Raw genomic sequence first — 17192 nt, forward strand, 5'->3', positions numbered from 1 at the left:
CTAATAAAGAGCCCATATTACCTTGTATTCTTCCTTGAATTGAATGACTGCAGATTCCAGCTTAGTCCAATGCATGTGCACTATTATTATTATCCACACCGTTTGGTCATGCACGTGAAAGGCAATAATGACGATATATGATGGACTGATTGAGATGAGAGAAGCTGGTATGAACTCGACCTCTCTTGTTTTTGTAAATATATATGATTAGTTCATCATTCCTGATTCAGCCTATTATGAATGAAACATGTTTGCAATGACAATTAGAGATTATAGTTGCTCATGCCATGCTTAATTTGCTAGGAGTTTATAATGGTTTACCTTGCGTGCCAACATGCTATTAAAGTAGTTGTGATGTGGTATGATAGGGTGGTATCCTCCTTTGAATGATTCGAGTGGCTTGACTTGGCACATCTTCATGCATGTAGTTGAAACAAAATCAACATAGCCTCCACGATATTTTTATTCATGGTGAATTATATCCTACTCATGCTTGCATTCAGTGTTGATTAATTTTAATGCATGTTTATGATTGTTGTCGCTCTTTAGTTGGTCGCTTCCCAGTCTCTTTCTAGCCTTCACTTGTACTAAGCGGGAATACTACTTGTGCATCCAATTCCATAAACCCCAAAGTTCCATATGAGTCCACCATACATTCCTATATGCGGTATCTACCTGCCGTTCCAAGTAAATTTGTATGTGCCAAACTCTAAACCTTCAAATGAAATCTTGTTTTGTATGCTTGAATAGCTCATGTATCAACTAGGGTTGTCTATCTCTTCCATGCTAGGCGCAACATTCTCAAGAGGAGTGGACTCCGCTCCTCACTCACGAGAAAATGGCTGGTAACCAGGATGCCCAGTCCCATGCTCAAATCAAATCAAAATAATTGCAAACAAAACTCCCCATGATTGTTGTTAGTTGGAGGCACCTGTTTTTTCAGACAAGCCATGGATTGATGTTTGTTGGTGGTAGGGGGAGTATAAAACTTTACCATTCTGCTTGGGAACCGCCTATAATGTGTGTAGCACGGAAGATATCGAGATCTCTCGATTGTTATGTTGACAATGAAAGTATACCACTCAAAATATTATTCATCTCTATTTCAAAATCGAGCTCTGGCACCTCTACAAATGCCTGCTTCCCTCTGAGAAGGGCCTATCTATTTACTTTTATGTTGAGTCATCATCCTCTTATTAAAAAGCACCAGTTGGAGAGCAACAATGTCATTTGCATGCATTACTATTAGTTTACATTGAGTATGACTGTGACTGGATCTCTTTTACCATGAATTGCAATTTCCAGTCAGCCCTTGATCTTCAGGGGTGCTCTGCATTTATCTTTTGCGGTCTCAGAAAGGGCTTGCGAGATACCATCTTGTATATCATATTATGATTATTTTGAGAAAGTGTTGTCATCCGAGATTTATTATTATTGCTCGCTAGTTGATTATGCCATTGATATGAGTAAACACGAGACCTAAAAGTTATTGTGAATATGGTTAGTTCATAATCTCTTCTGAAAACTTGAATGCTGGCTTTACATATTTACAACAACAAGAGCAAACAGAGTTTGTAAAAGTTTTTCTTTATCACTTTCAATTTATCAACTGAATTGCTTGAGGACAAGCAAAGGTTTAAGCTTGAGGGAGTTGATACGTCTCCATCGTATCTACTTTTCCAAACACTTTTGCCCTTGTTTTGAACTCTAACTTGCATGATTTGAATGGAACTAACCCGGACTGACGTTGTTTTCAGCAGAATTGCCATGGTGTTATTTTTGTGCAGAAATAAAAGTTCTCGGAATGACCTGAAAAATAACGGAGCATATTTTTGGAATATATAAAAAATATTGGCGAAAGAATTAAGGCCAGGGGGCCCACACCCTGCCCACGAGGGTGGGGGCGCGCCTACCCCCTAGGCGCGCCCCCTGCCTCGTGGGCCCCCTGGTGCTCCACCGACCTCAACTCCAACTCTATATATTCACGTTCAGGGAGAAAAAAATCAGGGAGAAGGATTCATCGCGTTTTACGATACGGAGCCGCCGCCAAGCCCTAATCTCTCTCGGAAGGGCTGATCTGGAGTCCGTTCGGGGCTCCGGAGAGGGGAATCCGTCGCCATCGCCATCGTCATCATCAACCTTCCTCCATCACCATTTTCATGATGCTCACCACCGTGCGTGAATAATTCCATCGTAGGCTTGCTGGATGGTGATGGGTTGGATGAGATTTATTATGTAATTGAGTTAGTTTTGTTAGGGTTTGATCCCTAGTATCCATTATGTTTTGAGCTTGATGTTGCTATGACTTTGCTATGCTTAATGCTTGTCACTAGGGACCGAGTGCCATGATTTCAGATGTGAACCTATTATGTTTTCATGAATATATGTGAGTTCTTGATCCTATCTTGCAAGTCTATAGTCACCTATTATGTGTTATGATTCGTTAATCCCGAAGTGACAATAATCGGGATACTTATCGGCGATGATCGTAGTTTGAGGAGTTCATCTATTCACTAAGTGTTAATGTTTTGGTCTGGTACTCTATTAAAAGGAGGCATTAATATACCTTAGTTTCCAATAGGACCCCGCTGCCACGGGAGGGTAGGACAAAAGATGTCATGAAAGTTCTTTTCCATAAACACGTATGATTATACTCGAAATACATGCCTACATTACATTGATGAACTGGAGCTAGTTCTGTGTCACCCTATGTTATAACCATTGCATGAGGAATCGCATCCGACATAATTATCCATCATTGATCCATTGCCTACGAGCTTTTCACATATTTATCTTTGCTTAGTTACTTTTCTGTTGCCACTGTTATAATTACTACAAAACTACTACTGTTATCTTTGCCACTGTTACCACTACTATCATATTACTTTGCTACTAAATAATTTGCTGTAGATATTAAGTTTTTTAGGTGCGGTTGAATTGACAACTCGGCTGCTAATACTTGAGAATAGTCTATGGCTCCCCTTGTGTCGAATCAATAAATTTGGGTTGAATAGTCTACTCTCGAAAACTGTTGTGATCCCTTATACTTGTGGGTTATCAGTGGGGAACATTTATCTATATATATATATATATATATATATATATTATATATATATATATATATAATTAGGATTCGGTGAAACATGTTTTTTAAATCTACATTTTTTAACATCACTACAGACGCAAGCGCTCATACATACGCGCATACACTCACCCCTATGAATGCACACATGTACACCCTACCCCTATGAGCACCTTCGAGAGACTGAGCCGATATGTCATCTTGAAATTTACGAAGTCACCGTAGGCGTATCTCTTCTCTCTCAAAAAAGTCACCGTAGGCGCCTCATCGTCGACGGGAACGTCTCATTTCACTGAAAGCGCATCACCGAAAATTCTGAAATAAATCCAGGAATAGTGTGAGCACCAGGACTTGAATTATTGTCCCTCTAACCATCTACGTTTTCTGGTTAAACACCATTAGTGCAAAAGATATGTATTTAAAGTGTAACGGAGAAATAGATCTACAAAATTCTGTAGCAGACAAAACACCCACCATAAGTACAATGCTAAGCGTAGCTCACCAGAATCTTCCAGTCTCGTCCAAATTTTTCATAACAGTCAAAAACAATAAATAACCCTTTTTGAAATACACGGTAGAATCATGTAGAGTATTATTTTCTCTCGAAAGATTTGTCTATTTTCATGCAGATGCAGAGCAGAAAGTGCTCGCCTTTCAGTCTCGTCCAAAAATTTCGCCTGGCTTACTAAAAATAAGCATCCAAGTCACCTAATAGCCCATCGTAAGCCATCGTAATTTAAACTGAACAAAATAATTAAATTAGTCTTGCTTTAGTGAGCCACATCTCTATTGTCAAAACTTAAGCTAATCAAAATAATTAATGTGTCCCTCCTAATTGATATATATACAAAATTATAATCTATAGGTACCATGCAAACAAGAAGTATTACAAAAGCATACATGTTAATAGGTGTGAACACATTTAATTTGAGTTTTCAAATTTTTTAAAAGTCATAATTTTTAAACCACGTGTCAAAATTAAGATCCGTTTTTACCGTTGGAACCCTCGCAACGTGCTTTTCGAAACTAGATCCCACAAGAATACGTTTCGATGATTTTTTGTGTGCAGCTTAGTCTTCGTTTGGTGCAACTGTTTAGTCGTTGGTGTGCAACTAGTTGACAGTCGATGTGCAACTTTTTTCTCTAACCATGGACATGCAGTTTTCACTTATGGCATCACCTCACACAACAATTCATGTATGACTATGCAAACGAGATTGTGCAACTTTGTGGCCATGCATGTGCGACTATGCTGACAAGAGTGTGCAACTCCATGGCCGGGCGTGAGCACCTCCCGTGGCAATTTATGTACGACTATGCAGACGAGATTGTGCAACTCTATGGTCGTGCATGTGCGACTATGCCGATGAGAATGTGCAACTCCACTGTCGGGCATGATCACCTCCCACAACATTTCATGTGCGACTATGCGGACGAGATTGTGCAACTCTGTGGCCATGCATATGCGACTGTGCTGACAAAAGTGTGCAACTCCACGGCTATGCATGAGCACCTCCCACGACAATTCATGTGCGACTATGCGGATGAGATTGTGCAACTCTGTGTCCATGCATGTGTGACTGTGCCAACGAGAGTGTGCAACCCCGCGGCCGTGCGCGAGCACCTCCCACGACAATTTATGTGCGACTATGCGCACGAGATTGTGCAACTGTGGCCATGCGTGTGCGACTATACCGATGATAGTGTGCAACTCCGCGGCCGGGCGTGAGCACCTCCCACGATAATTCATGTGCGACTATGCAGATGAGATCGTGCAACTCTGTGGCCATGCATGTGCGACTGTGCCGAGAAAAGTGTGCAACTCCCTGACCATGCGTGAGCACCTCCCACGACAATTCATGTGCGACTATGCGGACGAGATTGTGCAACTCCGTGTCCACGTGTGTGCGACTATGCGGGCGAGAGTGTGCAATTCCACCTCCGGGCGTGAGAACCTCCCACAATAATTTATGTGTGACTATGTGGACTAGATTGTGCAACTCTGTTGCTGTGCATGTGCGACTGCGCCGACGAAAGTGTGCAACTTCACGGCAGGGCGTGAGAACTCCCACGACAATTCATATGCGACTATGCGAACCACATTGTACAACTGTGTGACCATGCATGTGCTAACTAGGACTACTATATGTACAACCACAACTACTGTGGATGCCAACAAAAAATAGTAAACAATAGATCAATTTACAAACAGGCATTTAGTCAACTTAGCATCGTCTTGTTGTCCAACTGTGAATTTGCTTTCGCCAATACCACCGAGATACACAAATACAAGAGTTGGTTGATCGAAACGTGCACATAAGAAGCTAGCTACGATGGAAAGTAGCTGGATTGATAGGATCCACCGGCTGCAATACAAGTGCACGTAAGAATTGAAGATTACACATATCTCTCATCCCTTCCTGAGGCGCCGACCATCTGGTTTTGGCTTGCTGCCATGAATGGTTACAGTGGCTTCAGCTTGTAGCTGAAGAAGGCCGCAACCTATAGATGGGTCGCATGGCAGCGCAAGTGTGCAGGCAAAGACGAGGAGCCGGCCAGCAGCATAGGGAACCGGGGGAGTAGGCCCTGCCAGGCGCAGCACGCATCTCCAGGAGGACATGGACGGCCGGATGCATGATAAGCGCGACGCGTCTCACCGGGAAGTGGCTGGAGGACGGTCGAGTGGATAAGGTAAGCGACATTTCCAGCTGCATAAACTTCGCCGACCAGGTAACACCTGGCACGGCCGCACCGCACGCATCGGGCGATCATTATGGCCGCTCAGGGCTAAATTTCATGTTTTGACCATTTTTCCAAACCTATTTGAGATTTAATCCTAGTTTGGAAAAATTTCGAGATCTGACCCTTTTGCTACCGGTAGGGACTATGACGATAGGGTATAACAGCCTATCGCTAAGGACCTTGACGGTAGGGTTGCATGCCTTACCGCCAAAACCAGCCTAAATATTAAACACAGTGCGTGCTCGTACCTACCGTCAAAAACTTTGATGGTAGGGTTGTGGGCGGTAGCAAAAAGATTAGATCTCGATTTTTTTTAACTCAGGGTCAAATCTGAAATAGGTTTCGGAAAAGGATCAAAACACGAAATTTTGCCGCCGCTCGGTTCGCCCAAATCACATGCACGATGAAGTATTTGGGATAATTATATTAGCTTTGGTTAGGGTGCGCCACTGGACAATAGTGCAACATCCAAAGAACACGTGAGGGATGGACCCCCTCCCTAAAAACAAATTTAATATCGTTGTAAGCACATGACTCATATATCATATACTTCCTGCGCTTTTAGCTGGTCAAAGTCAAGCTTTATAAACTTTGACTAAATTTATAGACAAAAATATGAACATACACAATACACAATTCAATACCATTAATTCATTATTGAATGTGCTTTAAAAACGGAGTGGGTACAAAACTGATAAAAACAAATACTAGTACATGAAAAGGCCGAGAAAAATACTCCCTCCATTCCAAATTAATTAACCTTCGTTCCAAATTAATTAACCTCCACCTCCATTTGTCTAGACACAGATATTTATATCTACTTTCTCCGTCACAGTCTAAAAGACACAATTAAATTTATATGCACTTCCACAATAGATAAGGTTTGGTCCAATGAACCGTGACGAAGAAAGTAGTCAAAAATGAAAGTCAAGAAACTTGGAACGAAGGAAGCATGAATTGGAATGGAGCCCTGCCCCTCGCTTTATAGTTTATACCCGTCCGACCCTGCCCCGCCGAGCTCCGCGAGCGATGTGGGACTAATCGAACTGGGAGGTTTCGCGTCTGCGCCTCGTTCCCGACCGTTTGGGCAGAAGCAAAGAAGCCCAGCGAGAAGATAAAAGGCCTCAAGGCCCATTTCCCCATCTCTATCATCGGCGGCGGCGGCTCGAGCAGAGGAAAGGAAGCTTTCTACCCTAGCAGAGAAAAAAAAGCAGAGGAGAGGAAGCGGAGGCGACGATGTCGGCGATGACGGCGGCGGTGCCCTTCTGGCGCGCGGCGGGGATGACCTACATCGGCTACTCCAACGTCTGCGCGGCGCTGGTGCGGAGCTGCCTCAAGGAGCCCTTCAAGACCGAGGTCTCCTCCCGCGAGAAGGTCCACTTCTCCCTCTCCAAGTGGGCCGACGAGAAGCAGCAGAAGCCCAGTAAGTTCCTCGATCCGATCAAGTCCCTGTCCCGCGTCCTCGATCCGGTTTGATTTGCCTGGCTACGGAATGAATCCTAGGGTTCGTGGATCTGGCTTGGTACTGTTGGATGTAGATCTTGGTCTAGGTCTAGCGGTTTACATGTCTAGGTTGATCTGCTGGATTGAATACGATCTGATCAGCGCTGATGTTTGGTTGGGCCGCGCGTCTTCGCGTGATTCTGTTGCACACCTGCGTAGAAATCTGTGCGTCGTTGACGATGGCACAGATCTAGTGTGCGTCCTTTTTTTGCCTGTTGGTAGAAATGTGTTGTGAGGAGGGGAAAAAACTGACCTACGCAAAAGGATGATCTTAAAGTTAGCTGTCAGTGTAATATACAAGATTGTTGTGTCATCTGCTAAGGACTCTGGTATCAGCTCACTTGAGATGTATTGGGAATTTTAACTCATCCTATAGCCTGGAGCTGCTAGAATCGTAAGATTATGTTTTACAGTTTAGTACTTAGTATTACTTATTTGCTGGAAAATAGAGATGATTAACCATGAATGCATGAAGTAATACATAACGAGGATCCTACCCTGAGTGTGACCTTGCATAGGCTGGATTGGGCGGACATGATGGTCCTTATCGTCTCTGTTCTATGCAAAATTTTACCAGATAAAAAATATATCTATATTCCTTTAAAACCAGGAGAAACTGTGGCTCTGTTTGAAGATTAACTGTAGGAGCCCCACCTGAACTTCTATGCAGTCATGGTTATCGATTAATCTCTGCAAGCTTTTCGCAATAGATTTCTTTCCCCTGATGCAAGGAAAATATCATGAGCTTAATCTGTGGCACCACGTGGCTGCTGCGTGCACTAGAGCATTCGTGAACTCATGCTGACGATAAAGAAACCTCATGTGGCAAAGGCATGTGCAAGTCTACTAATAGAGGGGCTGGTGTGGTAATAATTAGCACCCGTAGTTTTCACTTTTCAGAGTCAATGCATCAGTACCTCATAGTTCTGCAAATGGCTCAAGATTTGTCATTACTCTATTTGTTGATACAGAGCTGGTAGCAAAGCAGAGGGAGTTTATTCGGCTGCATGCATGATTGCATGTGAACACTAAGTAGTGATCTATAGCAATACTGATTTCGTGTTTCACATAACTATCTATATTTCTATTGCAATTCGTGGATATTCTTCCAGGAACTGCAAAAGTAGATGTAGTTTGGTCTTGGAATGCTTAGTCCTTGTACAATGGGAGGTGCTTAGGGAGATGCTTAGTAAAATAAACCGAGTTCTTCTTAAGCACCGGTGCTTATTTCTACAGGACAGACGCTTAATTAAGCGTTTATCCTCTACAAATAAGCACCGGTGCTTAGAGAAAAACTGGTTTATTTCTCTAAGCATCTACCCCAAGCATCTTGCATTGTACAGGGCCTTAAGTGACTGTTATGGTTGCTCTCTGAGTGATTTGCATGAAGTGTTGCATCCAACATCTACGCCTTTCTGAATAATTTGCTTATCCAGCTTCTGTGATGATTTTGTACTTTGCATATTTAATGTATTGCTTTCTTCATGGTGGTTGGTGGGTATTGAACCAAGTAGAACCAAATGAGGCTCTATTTGCATGAAGTGTTGCATCCAATATCTACGCCTTTCTGAATAATTTGCTTATCCAGCTTCTGTGATGATTTTGTACTTGCATATTTAATGTATTGCTTTCTTCATGGTGGTTGGTGGGTATTGAACCAAGTAGAACCAAATGAGGCTCTTTCTTGCTTTGATTCTACTTCATGATGTATTGTTCTCTTGAACACTAACTTGTTTGTTCATGTTGCAGCTGTGCGCACAGATGATGAATGAAGATCGGGTGCCATGGTGATTGATGTTTTGAGAAGTTGTTGAGTCAGGGCTTAAGAACTTGAGAATAAATTCTTGCGGTGACAATGGATCTATTCCGATACTATGTTGTTATATTTACTAATTGCTCCTTTTCTACTTGATGAACCTGAACCATGTGAAACTCGTGTCTTGTGGGGCTCGAGTGAGCGTGTTTTTATGCGTTATATCTTCCGATGCTTTAATTTGGTATATATTCCAAAGCTTATGAATAAACTGTTTTACCCATGTCACTTGGTGTATATCTCTTGGAGCCTTTATAAAATAATAATAACAATAATGCTAATAATAATACTAATCAAAAACACTTTGAAGTCATAATAGCACTCTTATTAAAAAATATGGTCATGTGTGCTACACACAAAAAAACATGTGAATCTACTATATAGTAAAGTATGTTGTATTTAGGAACACATTTGATTCCCCTCAAAAAAATAGGAACACTGTTTTTTGCAGCAAAAAGAAATCTTGACCAAAAATTATAGGATCACACTTTGATTTCTTTTTTATGAATCTTCGGTTATTTACTCTGATAATTTGGAGACCCGATGGACATGAGCCAAGGCGCCTCTCTATACGGTCCTTTTGCCGTAGCTGCCAGCATGTCACGGCAGCACATGTAAAAGTTATGTTATTACTACTATGTGCTTTTCTTCAGAAACTTGTGCTGTGCAAGTTTGTGTTGCTAATAACCGGTTAGTGAATGGTAGCCCTTGACGCAACATCAAAACGATTCACAGCCTTGCTAAATACCAAAATGTGCTTTCCTTCCAGAGGTTGCAAACCTGTAGCTGCAGCTGAAGGATGACATACGCAAATTCAGCATTTCACCGAGATTCAGAACAGAAAGCGCATGCACAACACAACACACAAAACAGAGCCATCAAATGGGCGATAAACCTCTAACCAAAGAGGTGACACCTATCGAACGTGGTAATCCATCTCTCATCATGCGCTGTGCACCAAGGAGATGCCACAACATTGTGCACCAAGAGATGCCACGACATTGGACGCGGCACAGACACACCAAGGAGATGCCACGACATTGGACGCTGTGCACCAAGAGATGCCACGACATTGGACGCGGCGCAGACACGACGAATGAGCACCCTCTTGCCTCAAAGAGACGTTTCCTGTAAATTTAAATTTGGCCCAACCATTACAGTTAGAATCACGGAGGCCATTCCCAATAGAAATTATGGAGGCCATTGCAAATAGAGTAAGACCCCTTAATTACAGCTGATACGGTTAGAACTTGAAGCCGAAAATATGCCACAAGTCGAAGATGTTTTTATCAAGCCCCGTCGTTTGAGTTCCAATAGAAGTCACCTCCTTCGGTTGAGTAGCCATATGGGAGATGAGGCCCATAAACAACACTGCCGTTCAAAAATGTCATCTGGTCCACCTGCGATGCTGCCTGGTAAGCGTCCGGAGCATTAGCCTGAGCCGTGTTGTTCTGAACTGGGTAGATGTTTGTGCTGACATCCTGTGTCCGCGCACGGGCAGTCCGCTTGTTCTCCACAGGACCGTCTGCGCTCAGCCTGACCATTTGCTGCTGGATTTCAATCAGTGGACTGCAAGTGAATTTTGACTTAGCGCTCTTCTTTGCGTCCGAAGACTTGAATTCAAGCCGGTATAAGGCAAAAGCGTCGCGATCGTTGATCTCGTATTCATAGAGGTGCCATTCGTAGCTGCTAGATGGCTGTGGGTCCATGTAGTATGATCTCTTCAGACCCCCAAAGTCTTTCATCACCTGCTTCCTTGATTCATGCCAGCCACGGCCGTTGTAATCTGGCAGCGACCTTTGCTTCCGGTTTCCACTGTCGAATGCCCTTCTTGGTTTGTCAAAGAAAAGCCATTCTCTCATAGATTCACCTTCAAAGATGTAAAGGTCGAAAAGTTCTGCAAATGATAGAAATTAACAAACAGTCAGGACATAATTACCGGTACCAATACAAATGTAAGAACATGAGTTATGTGGCAAGAAGTTACCAGGTGCATTCCAAGGGGATTTCGTAGTTGCAGCCCCTTCACAGACAGGAACACCGACATGCTTTCCTTGGATTTTTGCACTAAGAGCGGCAAACAAAGGGCCATCTTTTAGATCAATACCTCTCGGGCGGATCACAGGCATTGTGCCTGGAGGGCCCTCTTCCTTCACGGCCAATTCAGCATGGTACATGCTGCAGTAATCTTGCCAGCTTTCAGATCCTTGAGCAGGCCGAGGGCAGTCCCAGAGAGCGCACTTTGGCCTCAGAAATGAAGCAGGTGCTGGAGACATTGTTGTGAGCAAGTCTGACATGTGCAGGAAACCATCTCCAGCATTCTGCCCATAGTTGTTCATATCAAGATATGCATTAGGGGGCAACTCTTGTGGCAAATTGAACTGCAGATATTCTTGGTGACCAATCCCTTCAAGGTTATTGAGGATTTCTGGATTGGACCCAGGAAGGTTTATCTTGTAATCATCGTCGTAAAGAAAATCCTCAACACTAAGCTCCTGGTTCACATAGTACATCTGGAAGGGCATGGCAAAACCTTGTTAAATTTAGCTCAGTTATGTCAAAATTAGAACTCGAGAAATGGAGGTGACAGAGAGATGGCAAAACTCCAAAAGACCTAGCACTGAACCTAAACAAGATGTCATGCAGAAAGCATAAAACACTGGTGGCTCTTCTAAACAATGCAAGATGATTGATGATCTTAGCGCTGAGATGACCCCTTCTCCAGAAATTCACTATGCTATGCCTGCAGGCAGCACAATCCCAACTAATCCAGGGCAGAGGTACAAGATTATGTGACGCTTCACCCTACGCGTGCAAGTATAAAAGACAAACCCATGTACAGCACGAATTTCCTTGGTTTGATTCAAACCAAATAAATAAAAAACATAAGGAAACCATGGATGTCTCTGAAGTAGCGCTTCCACGTTTGGTAGCTCGTGCAAGGAATGCAGGTGGACGCGGCTCCGCCTGCATCCAATAACTACTTTTGCCAGCTGTGTCACACAAAGCTGGAAATCACCACTCTTCTTGAATGCAGCTTGAGCTTGGTAAGACAGGTTTTGGAGGGAGGCTTTTATGGTTAAGATCACCAGGCTTCGTTCTTCTTGTGGTTCATGAGCAGAAGCAAGCAGTAGATAGAGGACGTCTAAAAAGGCCAAGTATGGAGACTTCGGATGGTAAAGGATTGTTTTTTTTTTCAAAATAAGAAAATCCCTGTGCATGATCTTCTAGCGTGAATAAGGCAGGGGGCAGAAAGTAGGATCCCGTTGTATCCTTCACCTCTGAAATTTGTCGTGATGGTGATTTGATTTTGCTAGGCTACTAGACACAGTATCCAACGTTGGTTGGTTCCTTTTTCCTTGCTCCTCGTCCTTTAGAACTATCCTTTGCTTTTGGTTTGCAGGGTTTTTCCCACCCCTAACTGAATGAAGTAGAAACTGCTACTTCTACAAAAACTTTGACCAGTGTCTGCGCTTATCGTATATGTGCTGGTGCCAAAATTTAGTATGTGGTAGCGCACAGCAGAAGAAGAAAAGGCGTCAGCAGGGGTATCACACAAGCATGCTAAGGGGGTAGAGAAGCAGGCAGAAAAGGAAACCAAAATGGATGATATCCTAACTTAAGATGAAAAACAAAGCACCCTTGTACCCCATAAGATGGTTAAAGACAAAAAAAAAACTTACTTTTTGTCTCAAATATTACTACAAATCAGCTTAACAATTTTTTTTTCAGAACCCACCAAATACACTAACAATAATCTGAACTAACCCCTATGGTTTCGGGTCCATATACTAGAAGCAATCATACAGAATTTCAGGCAAGTTCATAGCTATGCAATTATAACACAAAAGCGAAGTACTCCTGTACACCACAAGAAGGGCTTTAGTTTTCTTCTCCATGTGTCTTTGCATAGTAAAGTACATTATAAATCAGCTTAACTGACCACTTAACCAGCATTTAGACCCCAACTACAAGAAGCACAGAACGCTATCCGTTGAGATATATAAACAAGCATATTCTTGAGTTCAATGTATGCTAGACATAAAAATTGCAACCACCTGGAGGCTGTACTGACTAAATGGAGCATGGATTGCAGGACATAAAGCTCAGTGGCTTTGCAGTCTGCGTGAATCTATTATTGTTATGTAATGCAAATGTGTAAGACTAGGTAGATAATGATTATCCAAGACCATCGAAAGCGTAGAGCAATAGACTCATTGTGAAAACTGCTGTACTATGCTTTCATTCATATCTGAAGATGCCCCCGGCCTGACCAGCTGCTAATCTATTTGGCCCAGACCACAGCCATGTTAAGTCCTCTCCTATGTTACTGTCTAACCTGATGATCCTTCAAGAGCTCCTGCCATACAGCCCTTTCATGCTCATGTTAATGAAAGGGTAGAAGAATGGTAGAGTTTAGTGCGTTACTATGTCTACGCTTAGTTCAAAGGCAAAATGTATGTATGCCAAAGAATCCAAAAATTTACTCTCAAGCTACGATTTTGACCACAGAAGCACAAAACACTTGTAAGAGCTTGATTTAACTGACGGTTTCGAAGATATAAACTAATCTAACAAACATAAGTTGAAGAAAAGGACTAGTCAGAACTATGCAACTCCTGGAGCCACATAATGGCCATTGTGGTTGTAAATCACAGATTTCTACCCTAAAATAAAGTAATACTCCCTCCGTCCGATAATGTAAGATCAGCATATTGGATGTAATAAGATCTTATATTATGGGACAGAGGGAGTAAGTAACTAGATCCGGTCTATCAGTATCATTGCAATGAGATTAGCTACAAAAGCCAAATCACAAACGGAATTGCTAAATCTCAGTCGACTGAGACTTAACCAAGTCTCGGTCGATGCTATACTCGTAAGATCTTTCATAGAGATTCATGCAAAAAATTCTTTTGAGTTTTTTCTTCTTCCTTTTTTATGTGTTATGTCACTTGACCGAGACTTGGTTAAGTCTCAGTCGACTAAGACCTAGCCACACCCAATCACAAAAGGCAGTAGCTCAAGCCTTATACTATATAGAAATTTCTAATTTTACCTCTGGACTGAAGACAACCTAGATTGATATGCACATCCATCATAGATCTCCATACAAATTCAAATTTGAATATTTGTGATTCTGATCAACTGATCAGGATATAGAGCTCCATGTCATTCCCCACGAACGCGCAAGTATTTTTTCCATAAGAAATGCAGAAATCCTCACCAAATGACTAACTGAACGGAAGTTGCTAGCAGGGCACGCCACATATCCAACTAAAAATATATACACTCCCTCTGTAAACTAATATAAGAGCGTTTAGATTACTAAAGTGTGATCTAAACGCTCTTATATTAGTTTACCGACGAAGTACAATCTATTCCCCCCGTCCCATAATATAAAAACATTTTTGACACTAGTCTAGTGTCAGAAATGTTCTTATATTATGGGAAGGAGGAAGTAACAAACTGTCACGAAGCTATACCGAAAACACAGCCACAAGTAGCAAACTGTTTATACTACCTGATCGTGGAACCCGGCAGTAGCTGGAGTGGTGATAACTCCCGGACCCAGCGACGTCGGCTGCTGCGCCACCGTCACTGGATCCGCGATCGCTTCCTCGCGCGGCTCCGGCTTCATGTCCTGGTCTCCCTGCGCGTGCTTGTGAGCCTGATTAGCGGACGGCCGGGGCTTCTGCTCCACGAGCTTGCTGGTGGCGTCGTCCTCCTCCTCGGCCGCCGCCAGCTGCGGCGGCCGCGGCGTCTCGGACGGCGGATCCCGGTTGTTGTTCCCCTGCTGCGCCGTCGACCATGACCACCCAATCAAACACCGGCAAAACAGCACGGCACAAGAAACGAAAAGCGCAGAGGAATGGAGGAGGGGACAGGCATACCTGGAGGGAGGAGGCGGGGGACGGGACGCTGAGCTCGGCGCGCCACTCGCGGAGCATCTGGTGGAGCTGCGCCTCGAGGAGGACGGCGTCGGTGGAGCGGGCCTCCTTGCGGGCGTACTGGAGGCCGGAGAACATGTCCTGGAGGTCGTCGACGCGGGTCTTGGCGCGGGCGCGGAACTGCTGGTGCCGCGCCGACCCCGACCGCGACGGCCCCTTCCGCATCGCCGACGCGCGCGCCGTCCTCTCCGCTGCTCCGATCGATCGGCGCCGTGGAGTGGGTGGCCTCTCCCTCCACCCTTTGCGCCACGGGAGAGGAGATGGAGATGCTCGTATAATTTGGTGTCGTTTTTCTTCCTCACTTGGTATGGCTGCCACTTTGCTGGGTCGGCTCGCGAAAAGCGACGGCCGCGGCAAAAAGGAGGCGGGGGTGGGCGGCCTCCGGGCGGGGTAGATAGGGAGGAATCCAGCCCAGGACTCGTCAAAGTCGAAAGCGTCGTGCGGTAACAGTGTCATGGCGTTGGCGTGGACTCACTCGTCTTCGCTCTTCGATTTTGCTTCGTCGGCTCACCTCGTCTCTCTGGCGTCTCTCTTCCATTCTTGTGGTTGTGGGCTTTCGACAATAGAATGAAACGTTTATGTTTCTCCTTTTCTCGTGCGAATCTCTCCTTCTCAATCTGTCTCAACTTTCTTTTCCGAATGAATCTGTGTCGACTTGGTGAGAGCTAGGCCCCGTTTGTTTCAGCTTTATGAAAACCTGAAAATGGAACACCTATTTCGGTTTAGCTTTGCCACTGAAACGAATTCACTTCTACATTACTTCGAAGCTCGCTGAAGCTGAAACAAACCGGGCCTGGCCTCGTCTGTTTCAGCTTTGAAAATTTTGCATATGAAACAAACAGCTATTTCGAATCAACTTTAGTGGCAAAGCTTACATCCGGTTCTCGTCATTTTCAATGTATTTTTCACAAGCACGTCTCGGTGTATTTCATTCCCAGTGAAAGCGAATCCACTTTTAATTCGAAGCCCGTTGAAACTGAAACAAACCATACTTAGCTCTATTTGTTTCAGCTTTGAAAAAAAATTGAATCTGAAACAAACAGCTATTTCGAATTAGGTTCAGTGGCAAAGCTCAAATTCGGTTCAAGTCATTTCCAATGTATTTTTCTGAAGCACGTCTCTGTGTACTTCAGTGCCAGAATCAGCTTTCCCACTAAAAGCGAGTCCACGTCTAATTCGAAGCACATTGAAGCTGAAACAAACTTCAGCTTTGGAACAAATGAATATGAAACACAACTATTCTGAATCAGCTTCATTGGCAAAGCTCAAATCCGATTTGGGTCATTTTCAATGTATTTTACTCAAGCACGTTTGAGTGTACTTCAGTGTCAGAATCGGTTTTGCGAGTGGAGACGAATCCACATCTAATCCAAAGCCTGTTGAAGCTGAAACAAGCAGGACCGTCCTGTTTGTTTCAACTTTGAAATAATGAATCTGAAACAAACAACCACTTTGAATCAGCTTCAGTGGCAAAGTTTAAATCTGATTCGGGTCATTTTCAGTGTATTTTTCTAAGCACGTTTCGGTATACCCCAGTTTCAAAATTAGCTTTGGTGGTGAAGCGAATCCACATCTGACTCGAAGCCCATTAAAGCTGAAACAAAGCGGACCTGGCCATGTTTGTTCCGACTTTTAAAAAGATGAATCTGACACAAACAATTGTTTCAAATCAGCTCCGGCGGTAAAGCTCAAATCTGATTCGAGCCATTTTCAATGTATTTTTCGGAAGTACGTCTCTCCGTACTTCAGTGCTAGAGTCACCTTTGCCAGTGAAGCGAATCCACATCTAATTGGAATCCCATTGAAGCTAAAACAAACTGGGACTTGCCATGTTTGTTTTGGCTTTGAAGAAAATGAACCAGAAACAAACAACTATTTTGAACCAACTTCAGTGGCCATTTTCAAAGTTCAAGTCCTATTCGGGGTCATTTTTCAGTGTATTTTCCTAGAGAACGTCTCGGTGTACTTCGGTGCCAAAATCAGTTTTGCTAGTGAAGCGAATCCACATCTGGTTCGAAACAGGTTGAAGCTGAAACAAACCGGACCTGGTCCTGATTTTTTCGGATTTTGAAAAGGTTTAATAAAACAAAGCAACTATTCC

General features: G+C 43.5%; 2 protein-coding genes across 3 annotated transcripts; one reads left to right on the forward strand and one right to left on the reverse strand.

The window, feature by feature from the left end:
• The first annotated feature begins 6839 nt into the window (after nucleotides 1–6839).
• On the forward strand, nucleotides 6840–9368 carry LOC123062078 (ATP synthase subunit epsilon, mitochondrial). Its single transcript, XM_044485414.1, has 2 exons — nucleotides 6840–7247; nucleotides 9077–9368. Exons 1-2 carry the CDS (start codon nucleotides 7061–7063, stop codon nucleotides 9097–9099), a joined length of 210 nt encoding a protein of 69 aa, XP_044341349.1. The 5' UTR covers nucleotides 6840–7060; the 3' UTR covers nucleotides 9100–9368.
• An 844-nt stretch (nucleotides 9369–10212) lies between these two features.
• LOC123062077 (transcription factor VOZ1) lies at nucleotides 10213–15428 on the reverse strand. 2 transcript variants are annotated; one of them, XM_044485413.1, is made up of 4 exons: nucleotides 15035–15428; nucleotides 14665–14934; nucleotides 11128–11653; nucleotides 10213–11037 (listed from the first exon to the last, which is right to left on the reverse strand). In XM_044485413.1, the coding sequence occupies exons 1-4, from the start codon at nucleotides 15254–15256 to the stop codon at nucleotides 10430–10432; spliced, it is 1626 nt and encodes a 541-aa protein (XP_044341348.1). In that variant the 5' UTR covers nucleotides 15257–15428; the 3' UTR covers nucleotides 10213–10429. The 2 variants fall into 2 exon arrangements, with proteins under 2 accessions (XP_044341348.1, XP_044341347.1); XM_044485412.1 differs by having other exon boundaries at nucleotides 14665–14937.
• Nucleotides 15429–17192: the final 1764 nt, after the last annotated feature.

This window comes from Triticum aestivum, chromosome 3A (assembly GCF_018294505.1).
Source record: "Triticum aestivum cultivar Chinese Spring chromosome 3A, IWGSC CS RefSeq v2.1, whole genome shotgun sequence".
Classification (NCBI taxonomy): domain Eukaryota; kingdom Viridiplantae; phylum Streptophyta; class Magnoliopsida; order Poales; family Poaceae; genus Triticum; species Triticum aestivum.